Raw genomic sequence first — 20157 nt, 5'->3', positions numbered from 1 at the left:
AAATACTTGTTCTCCCCACTGTACAACACTTCTTCTCGGGTTGTAATGAACGTGTGTGACCTGAACAGAGCCTTTAAGACCCAGTAAGAAGAAACAACTTCCTGTTGGCATTTACATGTCCTTGCTGAGTGGGAGGAACTGCGCTCTTGCCTGGGGGGACTGGCCCTATGAAAAGGAACATTTTGCTAAAACAAGCCAGGCTGTCTCCACTGGGACCTTGTTTTTGCATAACAACACAGCAGCACACACACACTAGAATGTACATTAAAATAGTTTGCTTGTTTGCTTTGATTATCCCTGTGGTGTTGGCTGTCTGTGTGGATGTTTGGTTCTCAATGAGTGAGAATAGCATTGGGTTTGTAGTGGACTGGAACCCAGGTATTACAGTGAAAGGGCGCTCCATTGGAAGGGATGGAAAGCTCTATACTAATCTATATGTAATGTGTATGTTGACATGGAAGGGGAAACTTGGAAGCACATGAAAAGGTGCGGTGGGTCTGTTAAGAGAGCTCTGTCATTACAAAACACTGCATCACAGTTCTAGCGCAGTTTTGTTTGTGCAGTTATCAGTCAGTGGGAGCTACCAGAGGGGCTTCTGGAAGAACCCCACCCCAGGCCTCCTACCAGACAATGTTATTTTGACCTTTTATGTTGGAAGATTTAGTGATGTCTCACAGTCTGGTCTAAAAAAGACCATTTGGGCAAATTAAATATTCTACTTCAGTCCAAAACAACTGTACAGGCCATTATTGTCCCATCAATCTGATTTCATATGAAACCTAAACAAACTGTGGTAAATGTGACGAAACTAGTACAAGATGTTGTAGGCTTAAAATATGTTATACTACAGGCAGTTGTTCAGTGTTAAAGGCCCAGTGCAGTCAAATGTGATTTTCCTCTGTTTGTATATATATTTCCAAACTATGAGGTTGGAATTATACTGTGAAATTGTGAAAATTATGATAATGCCTTTTTAGTGTAAGAGCTGTTTGGAAAGACCGCCTGAAATTTCAGCCTGCTTTGGTGGGCTGGATTTTTTTGGCCTGCCTGGTGACATCACCAGGTGGTAAATTAGTTAATACACCAATAAGAAAGAGTTCCAAACCTCTCTGCCAATAACATCTGGTTTTCAGTTTTCCCCTCCCCACTCAGACCACTCCTAGACAGCCCTAGCAAAAATCTTGCTTGAGAAATTGCTCTTTGCTATGAAGCCATTTTTGTTTGACCATTTAATTGAAAACAATCACAGTAAGGCACTTAATTGTTACCCAGAAATGGTTTGATATGGAGATAAAAACGACTACATTGGGCCTTTAAGACTACTAACAGGCCTACTCTGTCCCTCCCAGACATAGCTGTAGTGGAGATGACGGACGCTTTCCGCCAGCCCTCCCTGTTCTACCACCTAGGTGTGAGGGAGAGCTTCAGCATGGCCAACAATATCATCCTGTACTGTGACACCAACTCCGACTCACTACAGTCCCTACAGGTAAACTGCACATTTTGCACTAATTTTCTTTTTTATTCTCTGTGTACTTTTTAAGCCTTTATGTGCACAAGGTCACAGTCTATATTTAGAATATGAGTGTGCGGGGAACATGTAATAGCTGTCATTGCTGTTGTGACAGGTAAACACATCAGTGATTTGTTGGTGGGAGATGCATTAACACCTAGGCAGGATATGGTGTGTTTCATAAGATATTAGGGCTATGTAAAAATAGCCTTTGACTGAAGAAAAAAAATCAACACACAGAATTTGGTTTAACATTGCACCTCTTTACCTCTGTTTCACCCTTTAGTCTTGTAAAAGAGAATGTTGTCGACATTGAAATGTGTTTATGACAGACTGACTCATATCCTGGCATTTAAAGGCCCAGTCTAGTCAAAAATGTGATTTTCCTGTGTTATATCTATACTGAAAAAAAATATAAATGCAACATGTAAAGTGTTAGTCCCATGTTTCTTGAGCTGACATAAAAGATCCCAGAAATTTTCCATATGCACAAAAAGCATATTTCTCTCAAATTTTGTGCACAAATTGATTTACATCCCTGTTGGTGAGTATTTCTCCTTTGCCAAGATAATCCATCCATTTGACAGGTGTGGCATATTAAGATGCTGACTAAACAGCATTACACAAGTGCACTTTGTGCTGGGGACACACAAAAAAACACTCCAAAATGTGCAGTTGTCACACAACACAATGCCTCAGATTTCTCATGTGTTGAGGGAGTGTGCAATTGGCATGCTGACTGCGTCCACCAGAGCAGTTGCGACAGAATTTAATGTTAATTTCTCTACCGTAAGCCACCTCCAACATCGAGATCCTGAGGCCCATTGACGTGCCGTTCATCTGGAGCCATCGACGCATGTTTCAGCATGATAATGCACGGCCCCATGTCGCAAGGATCTGTACACAATTCCTGGAAGCTGAAAATATACCAGTTCTTCCATGGCCTACATACTCACCAGACCCATGGAGCATGTTTGGGATGCTCTGGAACGACATGCACGACAGCATGTTCCAGTTACCGCCAATATCCAACAACTTCGCACAACCATTGAAGGGGAGTGGGACAACATTCCACAGGCCACAATCAACAGCATTATCAACTCTATGCGAAGGAGATGTGTTGTGCTGCATTAGGCAAATGGTGACCACACCAGATACGGACTGTTCTTTTTTTATCCACCCCCCTACCTTTTTGTAAAGGTATCTGTGACCATCTGTGACCAACTGTATTCCCAGTCATGTGAAATCCATAGATTAGGGCCTAATGAATTGATTTCAATTGACTGATTTCCTAATATGAACTGTAACTCAGTAAAATCTTTTGAAATTGCGTTTATAATGGATGTTGCGTTTATAATTTTTGTTCAGTGGATACATTTCCACACAAGGTTGGAATAATACTGTGAAATTGTGAAAATTATGATAATGCCCTTTAAGTGTAAGAGCTGTTAATTTAGCTAAAACCTCTCTGCCAATAACAGCTAGTTTTCCGTTTTTCCCCTCCCCACTCAGACACCTCGCACACAGTCATAGCAAAATTCTTGCTAAGCTCTTTGCTATGAAGCAATTTGTTACTTTTGACCATTTTAATTGAAAACAATCACAGTAAGGTGCATAGTAGTTACCCAGAGATGATTTGATATAGATTTTTTTTTTTTTAAATGGCTGCAATGGACCTTTAACCTTTTGGCCCTGAGTCTGTCAGGCGATGAATGCACAGTCGAGTTAACATTAGCCTAAATTGGTTTGAAAAGTGAGAGGGCCTTGCAGTCACACGGGAATCCCCTATCAATGACCGCCACCAACAACAACAAAGGTATGCAAGTGAGAGAATGAGGGGGAGGGGAGATTATGGTTTCTTGTGCGTATATATGCAGAAACCAAGATACCCCACACACTCCTGTGACCTGCTCTGCTCTGCCACTGTCATTGACATTTAAAAAAAGCATTGCAATCTTTTGAAATTGTCGTAAATTCCTCAAAGAATAAGTCATATTTTACAAAGTGTACCCGAACATAGATATTATGCCTGTAATCTTGATAAACTATATCCTCCATCTTAACTACACCCTGCAGTAAAAAAAAAAAAGCCTTTCTGTGGTGGTGTTAACATATCACTATCAGCCTGCAGTCTTCAAACAGTACCAGCTCCCTTATTGAGGGTTAAGAATAACAATGGCTGCTGTGTTAACCGTTATAGATTGTTTAGAATAAAGAGACTCCATTGTGTACAAGTGCTAAGGCTCAACCTCTTTTTAAAGTGCCCTTTTGCCATGTTTAATATCTCCATGGTTGTTTGCTGGCCCTTAGCGTGCACAATACAGCACCGCAAAATGAAATGTTAGTGCTGATGTATCCGCGGTTCCACTGGTTTTGTTTGCAAGTGCAGGAGTCCATTTATAGCTTGACTTAAGGATCGCTCTAGTGAACTGTGACCAATGTAATGTTTTGTGATTATCTATCCACAGTGCAGTATTGACGTTTCTCTTTTTCTCTTGCAGGAGATCGTTTGCCAGAAGAACACTGTAAGTGCACAAACTAAACACTGTGTCTCTATTTCAAAGTTGTTAATGGCACACCTCTCTTATCTCTTCCTTCTTTCACATTTCCTGTGTGAAGGTAAATGCAATAAACTGATTTTTACTCATGCCAACATTCAGCAACGCAGCCGTCGCTGCAACCATCAAACACTTTTCATTACCCTGTTCACTATCCCTCTAGTTTGGCTTTGTGCATTCTGCTGTGTGTACAGTAAACCTAAGCATTTCCCCTTACTCGGAGAGCTTTCCAGAATAGCTGTACTTGGTTGACAGGCAAGCCTTATCACCAGGGTGACTGGGGTGCTTTGGAAAGCAGAGAAAAAACGAGAGAATGAGTTGACTCTCATTTCCGATTTCCTGCCTTCCTGCCGTCTGTAACAGTGTCTGCCACTCCTTCTGCCTAGTGATAGCCAGGTCAGACAAGGAGGCACCACACTGTCTGTTTGTCTGTGTCTGTCTGGCTGGCTGGCTTTCTTATACAGAATAATACGATATGGTGACATTGATGCACTGTGGCATGAGGGGGGAAAAGCTGTGAGGTTGAGGAAAGGGCATGGACAGGGGGCCTCCTCAGCAGCTATGAGCCACCTGCCGGGCTGGTGCTGCCTATAGGGCTAATGGGAGCGACAGGGTTGCCCTCCTCAAGCTTAGCTGGCGTAATTGACTTTACGGAGTGGAATAAGGTGGCTTGGTGCTCCAGGAAGCAGGTTGATGGCTGATCGGTGTGTTGCGACAGAGCCTGCATTACAGTGAGAGTCCACTGCCGCCATCCGTGACTGACTGTCTTTCTCTAGTTGTATCTACACACCACGCCCCTTCTCTCTGCTCTGAGAGAACAAACACACCACGCCCCAGAAGGATATGACACATTAGTGGCACTCTGACCAAGGGCTTATATCACATGGTACACCACTAATCAGAACAAATTCCTGGATTGTTTTATGGCTGTAGCCAGCCAGGCGGTCATACAGGTATTAGGGCTAACGATTAATGTTAAGTCATTACTCACACACACTACTTATCCCCGTCTACCCCTCCCCCTTTATGAATAGGTTAATCCTATACTGCCTGACTGATATTTAACTCCTTAATTACCATAACGTGCTAACACCCCGGCTAAGTCCCAAATGGCACGGTATGTATTCCCTATATAGTGCACAACTTTTTGTCCAGAGCCCATATGTAGTGCACTATGTAGAAAATAGGGTGCGATTTTGGGACACACCCCCAGTTTTCAGTCCCTCTCTGCTCCTTAAGATTGTTGTTTTGTGGACCTGCGTGCCACCTACTATTACCTAATACAGTCACAAACAAGAATCTAATGAGACTCAAAGACAGGTGCTGCTGGGGTTGCCGGAGCGAAGGACGGCCCCTGGCGACTAAAACATTTATTATGATGTGTTGTCATCATGTGATCCGCCGGGCCATGACTCACACTGAGTGTGTGGCTCAGTATAGTACAGGAAGGATGTCGTAATCTGTGGATGCACCTAGCCGTGACAAGCCGCCACAGATTATTTTGGAAAGTTATGGCATGACTAGTGATGTCATAAAAAAAACATATGATTGGAGAAGAGGAAGCCGTTTTACTGTGGATCGTTCCAATTTCTACAAGCAGAACTTAACCCTCTGTTCACTTCCTTTTGTTACAAACGTGAGTAGCAAAGCATCCCGGGTGTGTACTTGAAGATCAAAGTGATACAGAGAGATTCAAATATCCACTGACTGTGCAGACTCAGGATGCATCTGGGCAGCACAACTGATGCGGATCAGCAAAATCCCTTTTTTGTTTTTTTTACTTCTAATATAATTTGGTCAGGATCCATCAACGTAAGCTTTTCTAGTGCTGAGTGTTGAGTATACCGTGAATAACAGACTACAATGACAGACATCAATGATAGATTTATTGGTACTCTCTACACCACATGCAAATACAGCTGGACAAGAGTAGTAAGACAGACCTGGTTTGAATTGGATTTCCATGAGCAACATGAATGGGAGTTTTAAGGGCAGCTCTGCCCTGAGGGCAGTGTGAGCAGTTCAGTCAGTCAGATCCTAATGTCACTGTAATTACTGATGTGGATCTGTCCCCCAGGCCACCGGCTCTTCAGACAGACTCATTATGTCCAATTCTCCATGGGTACAACATCACCATTGTCCCTGCAGATCAGGGTGGTAAATTACTAGCACACAAAAAAAGGCCCATACCACTGTCCTCCCATTGTACAGTCAGGTCCAGCATTATTGGCACCCTTGATAAAGATTAGCAAAAGTACTGAGCTATATTGTATGCTACATGTTTTAATACCAATACATTTCTCAGAGAAAGCGATTTTGATTAACAAGTAAAAATGTATTTTCTCAAAAATAAAACAATTATTGGCACCCCTGTTTTCAATACCTTTCAATAGCTCCACTTGCGAGGATAACGGCACTGAGACATTTTCGTAAATGTTTTATGAGATGGAGAACGCATGGGGAGGGAACTTAGATCATTCCTTCATACATAATCTTTCCAGATCCTTGATATCCTTCATCTGTACTTATGGACTGCCCTCTTCAATTCAAACCACAAGTTTTAAGTCAAAATGTAGATTTTGTGTCAAATAAACCATTTCTTTGTGGATGTTGATGTGTGCTTGGGGGTTATTGTCTTGCTGGAAGATCCACTTGCAGCCAACTTTCAGCCTCCTGGCAGAGGCAAGCAGGTATTTGGCTAAAATGTCCTGGTACTGGGTAAAGATGATGATGCCATTGACCTTAACAAGGGCCCCAGGACCAGTGGAAGCCAAATAGCCCCATAACATCAATGATCCACAGCCATATATTTTACAATAGGTATGGGGTTCTTTTATGCTTCTGAATTCTTCTTTCGATGCCAAACCCACTACGGGTGTACGGGCCAAAGAGCTCTATTTTCATATCATCCTACAAATGTAAACGTCTGGAGTTTGCTAAATGGCATTGATACCTGGATTGGAAAGATTCTTTATGGAGTAGCGGTCTAAGATCTCTCCAAATGTGTTCTCCAATTTCATAAAACATTTTACGAATTTACTCAGTGCCGTTATCCTCTCAATGGGAGGAAAATAAATGTGCCTTGTTACTTTATCGGAGTTATTGTATTAGTATGAAATAATATAATTACCTCTTTTTTTGTTTATAATATAGCTCACTAGTTGTATTATTTATTATGTGGTATTTTTTTGCTCATCTTTTATCAAGGTTGCCAATAATTCTGGACCTGCGCATGCAGTCAATAGGGCATGTAAGGTGGATGCTCTGTTGCTGTTCTCAATTTCTCCAGTCTTCATATTGGGGTAGACTTTACCGAGCAAACTAATTCAAGTATTTGTGATATTTAGCTATTTGACCCATGTCTGACACTTACACATCAAACCAACTCTACATGCACCACAACCCATAATGTTGTTTCTGCTTTTTTTCCCCAGACATGCTCAGCTAACTACAGCTTCATCCCATACATGGTGACGCCCCACAACAAGGTGTACTGCTGCGAGAGCAGCCTGATGAAGGGCCTGACGGAGTTGATGCAGCCCAGCTTCGAGATGCTGCTGGGGCCCATCTGCATGCCCCTGCTGGACCGCTTCGTCCAGCTGCTCAAGGTGCCACAAGCCAACTCCTGGTGAGTAGCAGAGAAGTGTTTTGGGTTAGGTGCTGGGCCAGCTAGCTCATAGGTCCAACACCTGGTGAATAGTATAGGTTTGGGGTAGATAGTGGCTTGGGAGTTTGTCGGTTAGACACTGGGCCTAAGACCAGCCCAGAGGTCCAACACCTGGTGAATAGTGTAGGTTTGGGGTAGATAGTGGCTTGGGAGTTTGTCGGTTAGACACTGGGCCTAATACCAGCCCAGAGGTCCACATTCAGCCTGACTTGATTTGTAGAAGTCACTTGTTTCTTCTCCCACCAAGCTGTAGTGAAACAGGTGTCATCTCACTAGGGAGGTAGGTGTGGTACTGTAGTTGGGAATGAGTTGTGAACACGCATGACAAGGTGATTATTACAGAGCTGTTATTGCCAGCAGAGGTGTAATTACATTGACCTAGCGTGTACTGGTTTTTGTGTTGTCTTGTGTCATTTTCTGTGGTTGATTATGCAATATGGGTGGCAAGGAAGTGCGATAGCCCTTTTCGTCGGATATTGCACTTCTTGAGTATTCCTCAGACATTGTATTGTCCAACTCACTCGTTTTATATATTTTTTTAAATAGCTTTGCAACATATTGGCCTGCATAGCAATTTCAGTTTCAATGTTAGCTTTACTTAGTTATGTCCTAATCTTTTAGGGTTTTCTCTCTGCCAATGTTCAGCATCACTGCCTCTCTTCCAGGAATAATGAGTCATGCTTTAGATAGCTGAGAGAATTTGCTCTTTGGATGAATGTTTTGTCTCCTGAAATGTGCTGCTTCAACAGTGCAGTGAAGAAGACATTGAAGGGGCTCTTTTCCCAAAACCTATTTCCCCAGAAAATCATACCAAGACATAGCAATGGGTTCTTTGCAGACAATGTTGATTTCATGTTGATTTCTAGTGTGAAATAACATATTTATGAGTCTCTCTGTTTCCCCTTTGTAGCCAATACTTCAGAGAAACCATTCTCAACGAGCTCCGGAAAGCGCGGGAGTTGTTCACGGGGTCGGAGCTGGCCTCAGAACTCAGCCGTATTCAACAGCGATTGGACAACGTAGAGTGCCTTTCAGCTGACATTGTCATCAACCTGCTTCTGTCCTACAGGGACATCCAGGTACATGTTACCCTCTTTTATGCTCGTCGAATGCTGTTGTCACAGTCACTTTAGGCAGACTGCAATGCCTCAGCAGTCAGCATAAATGTGTTCGGGCCTCCCTTGGCTACTAGGCATTTCAGAAGGACTACCTGCCTGTGGAATGCTGCAGGCTAAGCCTTTTGTCATCTTTCTGTGGCTAATCGTAAGGCTACTGCACTCCAGTCCGTTCTCTTTGCACTGCGATGCCATTCACCCTACAGGCTCCCATCCCGCCAGCCTTAGCAGCCACCAGCCACATTAATAAATGATACAAACGGCCAGAGCTACAAGGAGAAAGTGAATTATTGAACACGTTTTGGATAAATATATACTGGACAAGAAATGGTGGAAGAGACGACATTTGAAGTTTTTTGAACTACTTGAATAAGCCAACAGTGTCCTTCCCAAATGCAGTGAAGTGACTTTGTAAGGGAACACGAACATAGACATTTTAGGTTTGACGTTAACGATAGCAACCAAGATGGCTGAGTCCAACAATCTGTTTTTCTATGTTTTGTATTGTAATGCAGGATTATGAATCTATAGTGAAGCTGGTGGAGACCTTGGAGAAGCTTCCTACATTCGACCCTGTGGCCAATCCCCATGTCAAGTTCCACTATGCCTTTGCACTGAATCGGTAAGACCCCGAGTATGTCACACCTGGTTTGTCTGCACACGCACACACTCACACACAGATGCACACACAGATGCACACACAGACGCACACACAGATGCACACACAGACGCACACACAGACGCACACACAGACGCACACACAGACCTATGCATGTGCCAAACACGTGTGTCTGTGCTCTGGGTCGGAACGTCACAAATGTTCAGCTTGGAAAGTATTTTACTGCTTGCTCTTTAACATGCTGCCTCTCTTGTCACTGGTTCTCCTGCATGCTACAACGCAACACTGGTGTCTAGCCAGTTGGGTAAAAGTACCCAGTTGTCATACTTGAGTAAAAGTAAAGATACTTTAATGGAAAATAACTCAAGTAGAAGTGAAAGTCACCCAGTAAAATACTACTTGATAGAAGTCTAAAAGTATTTGGTTGTACACATAATTAAGTATCAAAAGTAAATAGAATTGCTGAAATTTCACATTCCTTATATACAAGTTTTTTTTTTTTTACAGATAGACAGGGGTGTGCTCCAACACTCAGACATCATTTAGAAACAAAGCATTTGTGTTTAGTGAGTCTGCCATTTCAGAGGTAGTAGGGATGACCAGGGATGTTCTCTTGATAAGTATTCAACATGCAACTTGTACTTTTGGGTGTCAGGAAAATGTATGGAGTTAAAAGTACATTATTTTCTTTAGGAATGTAGTGAAGTAAAAGTTGTCCAAAATATAAATACCCCCAAAAACGACCTAAGTAGTACTTTAAAGTATATTTACTTAAGTACTTTACACCATTGCATTTTATACCCTCAAAGAAACACATTAAGAAACCTGTTGCACATTCTTTGCATAATTGAATGTCTCAAAAATGAAGGTGGTTGCCATGAGTCTGTGTGCTGGTTTAGACAGCAGCCTCTTTGTTCACAATTTCCCCAACTGGAGGTGGTTCATGACTCAGCAGTTTAGTACACCATTGCAAAAACCTGCCATTATCCTGCAATAATGAAGCATGAATGATGAGAACTAAACATGTCTGAAAAGCAGCGTTTTCTGTTGAGTCATTGCGTAACAGGGAAGTACTAGGGTTGAAGCCTTGCCTGTTGCACAATCCCCCCCCCCCTCCATGTTTGCCTACTGCATGACTGGAGTGGGCTAGGCTGACTCACTGCTTAGCTTCACCCCCCCCTCCAGTTGCCCTTCAGCGGCACTCTGGTATTGAAGTGAAAGCTGGGGAGAGGAAATAGCTTCCCGTTCTTATGCTTATTTAGCATTAATTTCTATGGCTCTGTTGAGATCCATATTAGTGTGCCCATGCCAACTAAGTTATTCCGACCACGAGGCTCACACTGGGATGCTGTTCGCCTGCCTTGTGAAAGAGCCCGTGGAGACTTTGTTGTCCCCCTTTGGGGCGCAAAGAAGAGGGATAAAGAGGAGGCTTAAGAAAACTGAAAGACTAATCAGGCAATTATATTTCATATTCAGACAATGTACTGTATGTACAAAATAGAATGGGGTCCGAGGGAGGGATGGAACGTGGCTCCTGTTCGCTTGGTAAAGCAGCATTACAGTATGGATTGCGACTGACTGCCGACAGATCAAGTGCTTGGTCATTACTGCGTGCTTTACTCCAGTTCTCGCTAATACCCTTAAACCCAGACATTCCAACACAGGAATTAGTTGGCCAGGTCTGTAGGGAGGTAATTGAACCCACTACCCTCATGAAATGTAATCTACAGTCTTTTGATGCCTTCCTCTCTGCCAAGACATAGCGCTTTGGTGTTACACACACACACACACACACACAAACACACACACACCGGCTTGTCTCATGTTTATTCATCCCCCTCTCTCAGTGTAGACCATAAGAGACAGAGACACACCCAGACAAACTCCCAGGACAGTGCATTCGGAAAGTATTCACACCCCTTCACTTTTTCAAATTTGTTACGTTACAGCTTTATTCTAAAATGGAATAAATTGAGATTTTCTGTCACTAGCCTACACACAATACCCCTTTGTTATGTTTTCAACCCCTTTGTTATGGCAAGCCTAAATAAGTTCAGGAGTACAAATGTGCTTAACCTTTTACTGCAGTGGGCTAAATCAGGGACACAGAATGTTTCTTGGTAGTCTTAAAAAAATCTACTTTGAAACAAAACTATACACCTCACACACATGGTTATGGGCTTAATAAAAGAAGACACCTGTACCATGTCAGATATAGAGTTGCAATGTATTCAATTTTGAGTTTGCATCCCAATATTACACTTTATATACAGTACATCACAGAAGACTGAAATATATCAAAAGTGTTTGACATAGAAACACTGGATTTTCTGTGCTTCAAAAATAAGTATATTTAATTCATATGGAAAGTAGGAAAAATATTAATAAGATTCCACCCAGGATGCCACAAGAGGGTGATTTGTTCATTTGACTGCAGGAATTAACAAGTCACATAATAAGTTGCATGGACTCACTTTGGATGCAATAATAGTGTTTAACATGATTTTTTTATGAATACCTCATCTCTGTACCCCACACATAAAATTATCTGTAAGATCCCTTAGTCGAGCAGTTCATTTCAAACAGATTCAACTACAATGACCAGGGAGGTAAAGAAAAGAAAAAACAGACATTGATATTCCTTTTCAGCATGGTGAAGTTTTTAATTACACTTTGGATGGTGTATCAATACACCCAGTCACTACAAAGATACAGGTGTCAACATGGTTGTTGTCCTTGATGATCTTTTTGGCCTTCCTGTGACATTGGGTGCTGTAGGTGTCATGGAGGGCAGGTAGTTTGCCCCCGGTGATGCATTGTGTAGACCGCACTACCCTCTGGAGAGCCTTGCGGTTGAGGGCGGTGCAGTTCCCGTACCAGGCTGTGATTCCAGCCCGACAGGATGATCTCGATTGTGCATCTGTAAAAGTTTGTCAGGGTTTTGGGTGACAGGCCAAATTTCTTCAACCTCCTGAGGTTGATTAGGTGCTGTTGCGCCTTCTTCACAACACTGTCTGTGTGGGTGGACCATTTCAGTTTGTCTGTGATTTGTACCGAGGTACCTAAAACTTTCCACCTTCTCCACTACTGTCCATTTAATGTGGATAGTGGGGTGCTCCCTCTGCTGTTTCCTGAAGTCCACAATCATCTCCTTTGTTTTGTTGAGTTAGAGGTGGTTTTCCTGACACCCCACTCCGAGTGCCCTCACCTCCTCCCTGTAGGCCGTCTTGTTGTTGTTGGTAATCAAGCCCACTACTGTTGTGTCATCTACAAACTTGATGATTGAGTTGAAAGCGTGCATGGCCATGCAGTCGTGGGTGAACAGGGAGAACAGAAGGGGGCTGAGCACGCACCCTTGTGGATCCCCAGTGTTGAGGGTCAAGGAAGTGGAGATGTTGTTTCCTACCTTCACCACCTGGGGGGCGGCCCGTCAGAAAGTCCAGGACCCAATTGCACAGGGTGGGGTTGAGACCCAGGGCCTCCAGCTTGATGATGAGCTCTGAGGGTACTATGGTGTCGAATGCTGAGCTGTAGTCAATGAACAGCATTTTTACATAGGTATTCCTCTTGTCCAAATGGGATAGGGCAGTGTGCAGTGTGATAGCGATTGCATCGTCTGTGGACCTGTTGGGGCGGTATGCAAACTGAAGTGGGTCTAGGGTGACAACAGACTGGGATAGGGAGCGATTGAATATGTCCGTAAACACAGCAGCCAGCTGGTCTGAGCATGCTCTGAGGACACGGCTAGGGATGCCGTCTGGGCCAGCAGCCTTGCGAGGGTTAACACGTTTAAATGTTTTACTCACATTGGCCACTGAGAAGGAGAGGGCTCAGTCCTTGTTAGTGGGCCGTTAGTGGGCCGCTAACCCGGACGACGCTGAGTCAATCGTGCACCGCCTCATGGGTCGAACCTGGGTCTGTAGTGACGCCACTTGGGAGGCGGCAAACCATTTCTGTATGGACCTCGCTTTGTGCTCGGGGGCAATGTCATGCATTGCCACAGTTGGAAGCACCGAATTGTCTAGAATATCAATGTATGCTGTAGATTTCCCTAGCACTGGAACTAAGGGGCCTAGCCCAAACCATGAAAAACAGCCCCAGACCATAACTGCTTCCAGAGGCAGTTTGAAACACTCAGTAGTGAGTGTTGCAACGGAGGACAGACCATTTTTATGCGCTTCAGTACTCAGCGGTCCCGTTCTGTGTGCTTGTGTGGCCTACCAATTTGTGGCTGAGCCGTTGTTCCTCCTAGACATTTCCACTTCACAATAACAGCACTTACAGTTGACCGGGACAGCTCTAGCAGGGCAGAAATTGTACAAACGAAATTGAATGTCACTGAGCTCTTCAGTAAGGCCATTCTACTGCCAATGTTTGTCTATGGAGATTGCATGTCTGTGTGCTCAATTTTATACACCTTGAATTCAATACACCACAAATTTGAAGGGGTGTCCACATACTTTTGTAAATGAGATATTTCTGTATTTCATTTTCAATGCATTTGCAAAATTCACTTTCATTTTGTCATTATGGGGTATTGTGTGTAAATGGGTGAGATGTTTTATTTATTTTGAAATCAGGCTGTATGTAACACAAAATGTGGAATCAATCAAGGGGTATGAATAATTATTGTAGTCCACTACACCCTGTTCAAAAGCAGTGCACTAGAAAGGAAATAGGGTGCCATTTGAGACTCACCGTCTTTGGTTATTGGTTATTCCCTCTTCTGTGTAATTCAGGAGGAACCTCCCGGGGGACCGTCAGAAGGCCCTGGACATTATGCTGCCCCTGGTGGAGTCTGACAACCAGGTGGCCTCAGACATCTACTGCCTGGTGGGACGCATCTACAAGGACATGTTCCTAGAGTCCCACTTCACTGATACCAAGAGCAGGGACAGTGGCACAGCCTGGTGAGTGAGTGAGTGAGTGAGTGAGTGAGTGAGTGAGTGAGTGAGTGAGTGAGTGAGTGAGTGAGTGAGTGAGTGAGTGAGTGAGTGAGTGAGTGAGTGAGTGAGAGAGAGAGAGAGAGAGAATGGTGAGAGCCTGGCTACTGATGAGGGTAATTACCAACCACTCCTCGCCAGCTAGAGGAATAGAGATAGAGAGGTCTTCCACCTCTCAACTACAGCTAACGAACAGCAGTGTCATCTGACTCGGAGCAAAGAGCCTCCAGGTGCATTCTGAAAGTAGCTGATTTGAAACAGCAGCGCCAGTGATATTCTAAAGATAACCATTCCAGGAAGACTGCAGTTATGTCTCTCGTCGAGCTGATTCATGGCATCTCGTTTGAATAACTTGGGCTGTCCTTGTCCTCTGTTCCAACCCAGACGACGTCTTTGGAGAGCCTTCTCATGTTATTCACACTCATTCCCTCAGTGGAACAGATTGCTCATGAAGTAAATTGGGTTTTTATCTGTGAGAGTCAAGCTTTATGCAAATAAGTGGTTCCTCTGTGCACCCTGCTCAATAATCCTGTAGTTAATTCTGGATGCTTTTTTACAGACTATAAAGTTCTCATCAAGGACACATCAGAAATGACTGTAGGAACATCAAGTTATATTTATAAATGAAGCATTGGGTGTAATATTGGCCTCTCTGTCCTTCCTCTCAGGTTTAAAAAGGGGTTTGAGTCCGAGCCGACACTACACTCTGGCATCAACTACGCCGTTCTACTCCTGGCAGCGGGACACCAGTTTGACGCCTCCTTCGAGCTCCGCAAAGTCGGTAAGTAGCTAACACTTTATTCTCCTTGATATCTGTTTGGCCTTGAGCTGCCTGATGGTGCATTGGAATTGGCTCGCTACTCTGTTTTTCATTAGAGCTGCTGGTGGCTAATAATAATGAAGTTACTGATCTGCATTCCCACTGCACTGCGGGTTACCCTCATGTCATAAAGCGTGAGATCAATATCAACTCATGTGACAGACACTGCTCATTCAAACAAACTGCTTATGGTGAGACACTCCCATCAAAGGTAGTCTGGGTGTGAACGGAGAGCCTGCTACTGTACTGCGGGGGTTAATATGAAACATACGATTTTACGTAAACAATGACGTTTCCATTTTTTTTGCTTGCCATCACGTTTCCTTATTTTTTTGTGTGTGTTTTTTTTGCAAGGCTGTTTTGTGCTGTTTGGCTCCCAATCCTCTGTGTTTGCTGTGAGATCTGAGGCTCAGAAAGAAACTCAGGAATGTGAGAAACAGGACAGACAGGCCTGGGAATCAGCCGTGGGCCCCGTTCCCAGTCCTTAGCCCCTTACCTGCCCTCCTCTACTCTGCGCTGCCCCGGGCTACATGAGTAGGACATGTAGTGGCAGCTTGCCTCAGCGAGGCCAAAAGCAGCCATGCTCCATTATCACTCTGCAATATAGTAGCAACATGGCAACCAACTACATTAGATGTTAAAACGATTCCAAAGAGGGCATTGAGATCCTCCAAGCTGAATTTCAGGTGAAATGCCTAACATAAGAGTAGGCTACTGGGGTATACAGTGCCCAGCCTATTCCCAAACCCTTGAAATAACACACAGTATATAAAGCACATAAGATATGGCAAATGATGTACCTTTAGAAAGACCTTGAACAATACAACTATGGGAGCATTCAACAGTGTGCAGTATCTTTAAAAAAATATTATTATAATATGTCCCTAACCTGACCTTGTTCTCCTTTCCAGGAGTGAAGCTGAGCAGCCTCCTGGGGAAGAAGGGAAGCCTGGACAAGCTGCAGAGCTACTGGGATGTGGGCTTCTTCCTGGGGGCTAGCATCCTGGCCTGTGACAACACTAGGGTCATACAGGCCTCAGAGAAGCTCTTCAAACTCAAGGCCCCCGTCTGGTGAGGGAGGGTGCTGTTTTTGATTTAATTTTACATTTTTAATGTAAAGATCAACATACAGTTCATTCGGGAAATTATTCTGACCCCTTGACGTTTTCTACATGTTGCAGACTTATTCTAAAATGTGTTAAATAATTTTTTCCCCCTCATTAATCTACACACAAACCCCCCCAAAAAGACGAAGCGAAAACAGGTTTTTAGAAATGTTTGCAAATGTATGAAAATAAAAAAAAAGAGATCACATTTACAAAAGTATTCAGACCCTTTACTCAGTACTTTGTTGAAGCACCTTTGGCAGCGATTACAGCCTTGAGTTTTCTTGGGTATGACACTGCAGGATTGGTACTCCTGTATTTGGGGAGTTTCTCACATTCCTCTTTGCAGATCCTCTCAAGCTCTGTAAGGTTGTATGGGGAGCGTTGGTGCACAGCTATTATCAGGTCTCTCCAAAGATGTTCGATCGGGTTCAAGTCTGGGCTCTAACTGGGCCACTGAAGGACATTCAGAGACTTGTCCCAGAAGCCACTCCTGCATTGTCTTGTCTGTGTGCTTAGGGTCGTTGTCCTGTTGGAAAGTGAACCTTTGCACCAGTCTGAGGTCCTGAGCGCTCTGAAGCAGGTTTTCATCAAGTATCTCTCTGCATTTTGTTCTGTTCATCTTTGCCATGATCCTGACTTGTCTCTCAGTCCCTGCCGCTGAAAAACACCCCCACAGCATGATGCTGCCACCACCATGCTTCACTGTAGGGATGGTGCCAGGTTTCCTCCACACCAGACACTTGGTATTCAGGTCAAAGAGTTCAATCTTGGTTTCAGAATCTTGATTCTCATGGTCTGAGAGTTTAGGCAAACTCCAAGCTGGCTGTCATGTGCCTTTTACTGAGGAGTGGCTTCCGTCTGGCCACTCAACCATAAAGGCCTGATTGGTGTGCTGCAGAGATGGTTGTCCTTCTGGAAGGTTCTCCCATCTTCACAGAGGAACTCTAGAGCTCTGTCAGAGTGACCATTGGGTTCTTGATCACCTCCCTGACCAAGGCCCTTCTACCCAGATTGCTAAGTTTGGCCCGGGCGGCCAGCTCTAGGAAGTGTTTTGGTGGTTTCCAACTTCTTCCATTTTAGAATGATAGAGGCCACTGTGTTCTTGGGGACCTTCAAGGCTGCAGATTTTTTTCAGTACCCTTCCCCAGGTTCTGTGCCTCAACACAGTGGGACCTTATATAATATAGACAGGTATGTGCCTTTCCAAATCATGTCCAATCATTGCATTTACCACAGGTGGACTCCAATCAAATTGTAGAAACATCTCAATGATGATCAATGGAAACAGGATGCACCTGAGCTCAATTTAGAGTCTTATTATTTTATTTAATACATTTTTGAATAAGGCTGTAACGTAACAAAATGTGGAAAAAGTCAAGGGGTCTGAAATTTTCGAAGGCACTGTATACACTGAGTGTACAGAACCTGCTCTTTCCATGACATAGACTAACCTGGTGAATCCAGGTGAAAGCTGTGGTCCCTTATTGATGTCACTTGTTAAATCCACTTCAATCCGTGTAGATAAAGGGGAGGAGACCGGTTAAAGACAGATTTTTAAGCCTTTAGACAATGAGACATGGATTGTGTATGTGTGCCATTCAGAGGGTGAATGGGCAAGACAAAAGATTTAAGTGCCTTTGAGCGGGATATGGTAGTAGGTGCCAGGCTCACCAGTTTGTGTCTAGAACGGCAACGCTGCTGGGTTTTTCATGCTCAACAGTTTCCCATGTGTATCAAGAATGGCCCAACACCCAAAGGACATACAGCCAACTTGACACAACTGTGGGTAACATTCAAGTCAACATGGGCCAGCATCCCTGTGGAACGCTTTCAACACCTTGTAGAGTCCATGCCCCAACAAATTGAGGCTGTTCTGAGGGCAATATTAGGAAGGTGTTATTCATGTTTTGTACACTCGGTGTAGACAACTTATTTAAACCTACTTTGCACAATTTAAATGTCATTTATTTGTTTGTAGTCACAGGGGTTATCCGTCATATGGATGATTTTTTTGTGGTAGATCTTTCTTTTTTCTTCTTATTTTTTTCAAATATTGAAATTGACTGGAATTGGTCAAACTCAAAGTTTAATACATGTACAAAATGACCCTCTTTCCCATAAAAGTATGGTCATGACTGTCTGACATGAAAGGGCAGTTTAACTTTGCCCCGCAGACAATCGATCTGAGATCCTTAAGTTTCAGTCATGCGGTTTCGACCCTATTCTTTCAAGCTCAAGATTTTGACAACGTATTCAAACAGATTTTGACAACGTATTCAAACAGATTTTGACAACGTATTCAAACAGATTTTGACAACGTATTCAAACAGATTTTGACAACGTATTCAAACAGATTTTGACAACGTATTCAAACAGATTTTGACAACGTATTCAAACAGATTTTGACAACGTATTCAAACAGATTTTGACAACGTATTCAAACAGATTTTGATCTGTTTTAAGTGCATTTTCTTTCTCTGCGTTCAATGGCCTTTAAAATGTATTTCAAGTTAACCTTTGTGTTGACTGCACCCCAGGTATCTGAGCTCTCTCGTGGAGACCATCCTGATTTACCAGCATTTCAAAAAGCCCTCTGTGGAGCAGCCGCCGCCCAAGCAGGAACTGGTGGACTTCTGGATGGACTTCCTGGTGGAGGCCACAAAGAAAGACGTCTCATCTGTCCGCTTCCCAGTATGTCTCCCTGATGCCACTGAGCCCCATGCTCACTCTTCCTTCCTGGCATTCTTCACTGTTTAGACTTGAACTTGACAGTTAGACATATACTGTACACACATAAACCATAACAATGGCACCTTCTGAGGCAGTGTTCCTAGACTGTTTACTTCTCTGTTTTATTGTGAAATGTCTCGAGGTGATATTGGTTGTCCTCTTTTCCAGGTGTTGATACTGGAGCCCACGAAAGTCTATCAGCCTTCGTACTTGTCCATAAACAACGATGTGGAGGAGAACACTGTCTCCATCTGGCATGTTGCTCCTGATGACAAGGTAAGTTACTGACCACAGGAAGAGTGTGTGACAACTGCCTCGTGCCTTTGCTTTGTGGTTTTTCTTCCACTGGAAAGAGTCTCATAAACTAAGTATGTCTCTCTCTTTCTCTGCACTGACACATTTTGCCAGGTCATCAGAGTTACATTTTCAGGTGTCAGTCCTTGTCATATTTTCTGAGGTTCATGTTTTTCTGATCTCTCAAACAGAACAGGGGGGTCCATGAGTGGAACTTCAGCGCCATGTCAGTACGGGGTGTCAGGTTGGTGATCTCACAGCTGTCCTGATCTACACACTCATTGCAATATATGGGCAGTGAAGTCACTGCTCGCTACTCTCCTCCTCTTTCCCATATGCCGCCAACATAACAAATGATTTTGTGGCGGTCCCTCCGTGGCTCTCCCTCCTCCACCCTCCCTGACTCCCTCTCCACAAAATAATTCAGTGGCAGACTGACAGGCCGAATGATCTTCCACTCTAGAGGGCCTCTGTGAGATGTTGCTAGGGAACGTATCTTACTCGGTGCCCACTCCCCCTCCAGTGGACTAGGAGACAATGGCAGTTCCCTCTGATGCAACAGTGTGCCATGGTGGGCTGAATACAACCACTCATTCTGTGCTCTGCTCCACTCTGCTCAGCCCTCGCCTCGGTTAGCTGGCTTAGAATCCCTTTTCACTCCACTGAACACTGGTGGAGACTCAACAGGGTGTATGTGTGTGTGGGAAGGAACGCTCTGAGTTATGCTCATTCCGTCCGAGTTACTGTAACTTGTTTTATGTGTTTGAATGAAGAAGAGTGTTTGGTGGT

At 43.8% G+C, this 20157-nt stretch overlaps 1 protein-coding gene across 1 annotated transcript in view; it reads left to right on the top strand.

The window, feature by feature from the left end:
• Nucleotides 1-20157, top strand: part of map3k5 (mitogen-activated protein kinase kinase kinase 5) — a 62135-nt gene that overhangs the window by 15297 nt on the left and 26681 nt on the right. Inside the window, exons 2-12 of the mRNA XM_020455516.2 lie at nt 1350-1489; nt 4015-4038; nt 7506-7699; nt 8649-8817; nt 9369-9475; nt 14212-14382; nt 15084-15196; nt 16147-16306; nt 18882-19035; nt 19243-19350; nt 19560-19612. Of these exons, the coding sequence (XP_020311105.1) occupies nt 1350-1489; nt 4015-4038; nt 7506-7699; nt 8649-8817; nt 9369-9475; nt 14212-14382; nt 15084-15196; nt 16147-16306; nt 18882-19035; nt 19243-19350; nt 19560-19612 (1393 nt within the window). The remainder of the gene's footprint in view (nt 1-1349; nt 1490-4014; nt 4039-7505; nt 7700-8648; nt 8818-9368; nt 9476-14211; nt 14383-15083; nt 15197-16146; nt 16307-18881; nt 19036-19242; nt 19351-19559; nt 19613-20157) is intronic.

The sequence above is a fragment of the Oncorhynchus kisutch genome, linkage group LG21 (genome assembly GCF_002021735.2).
Source record: "Oncorhynchus kisutch isolate 150728-3 linkage group LG21, Okis_V2, whole genome shotgun sequence".
NCBI lineage: Eukaryota > Metazoa > Chordata > Actinopteri > Salmoniformes > Salmonidae > Oncorhynchus > Oncorhynchus kisutch.
This window is presented reverse-complemented; position numbering and strand designations above follow the sequence as displayed.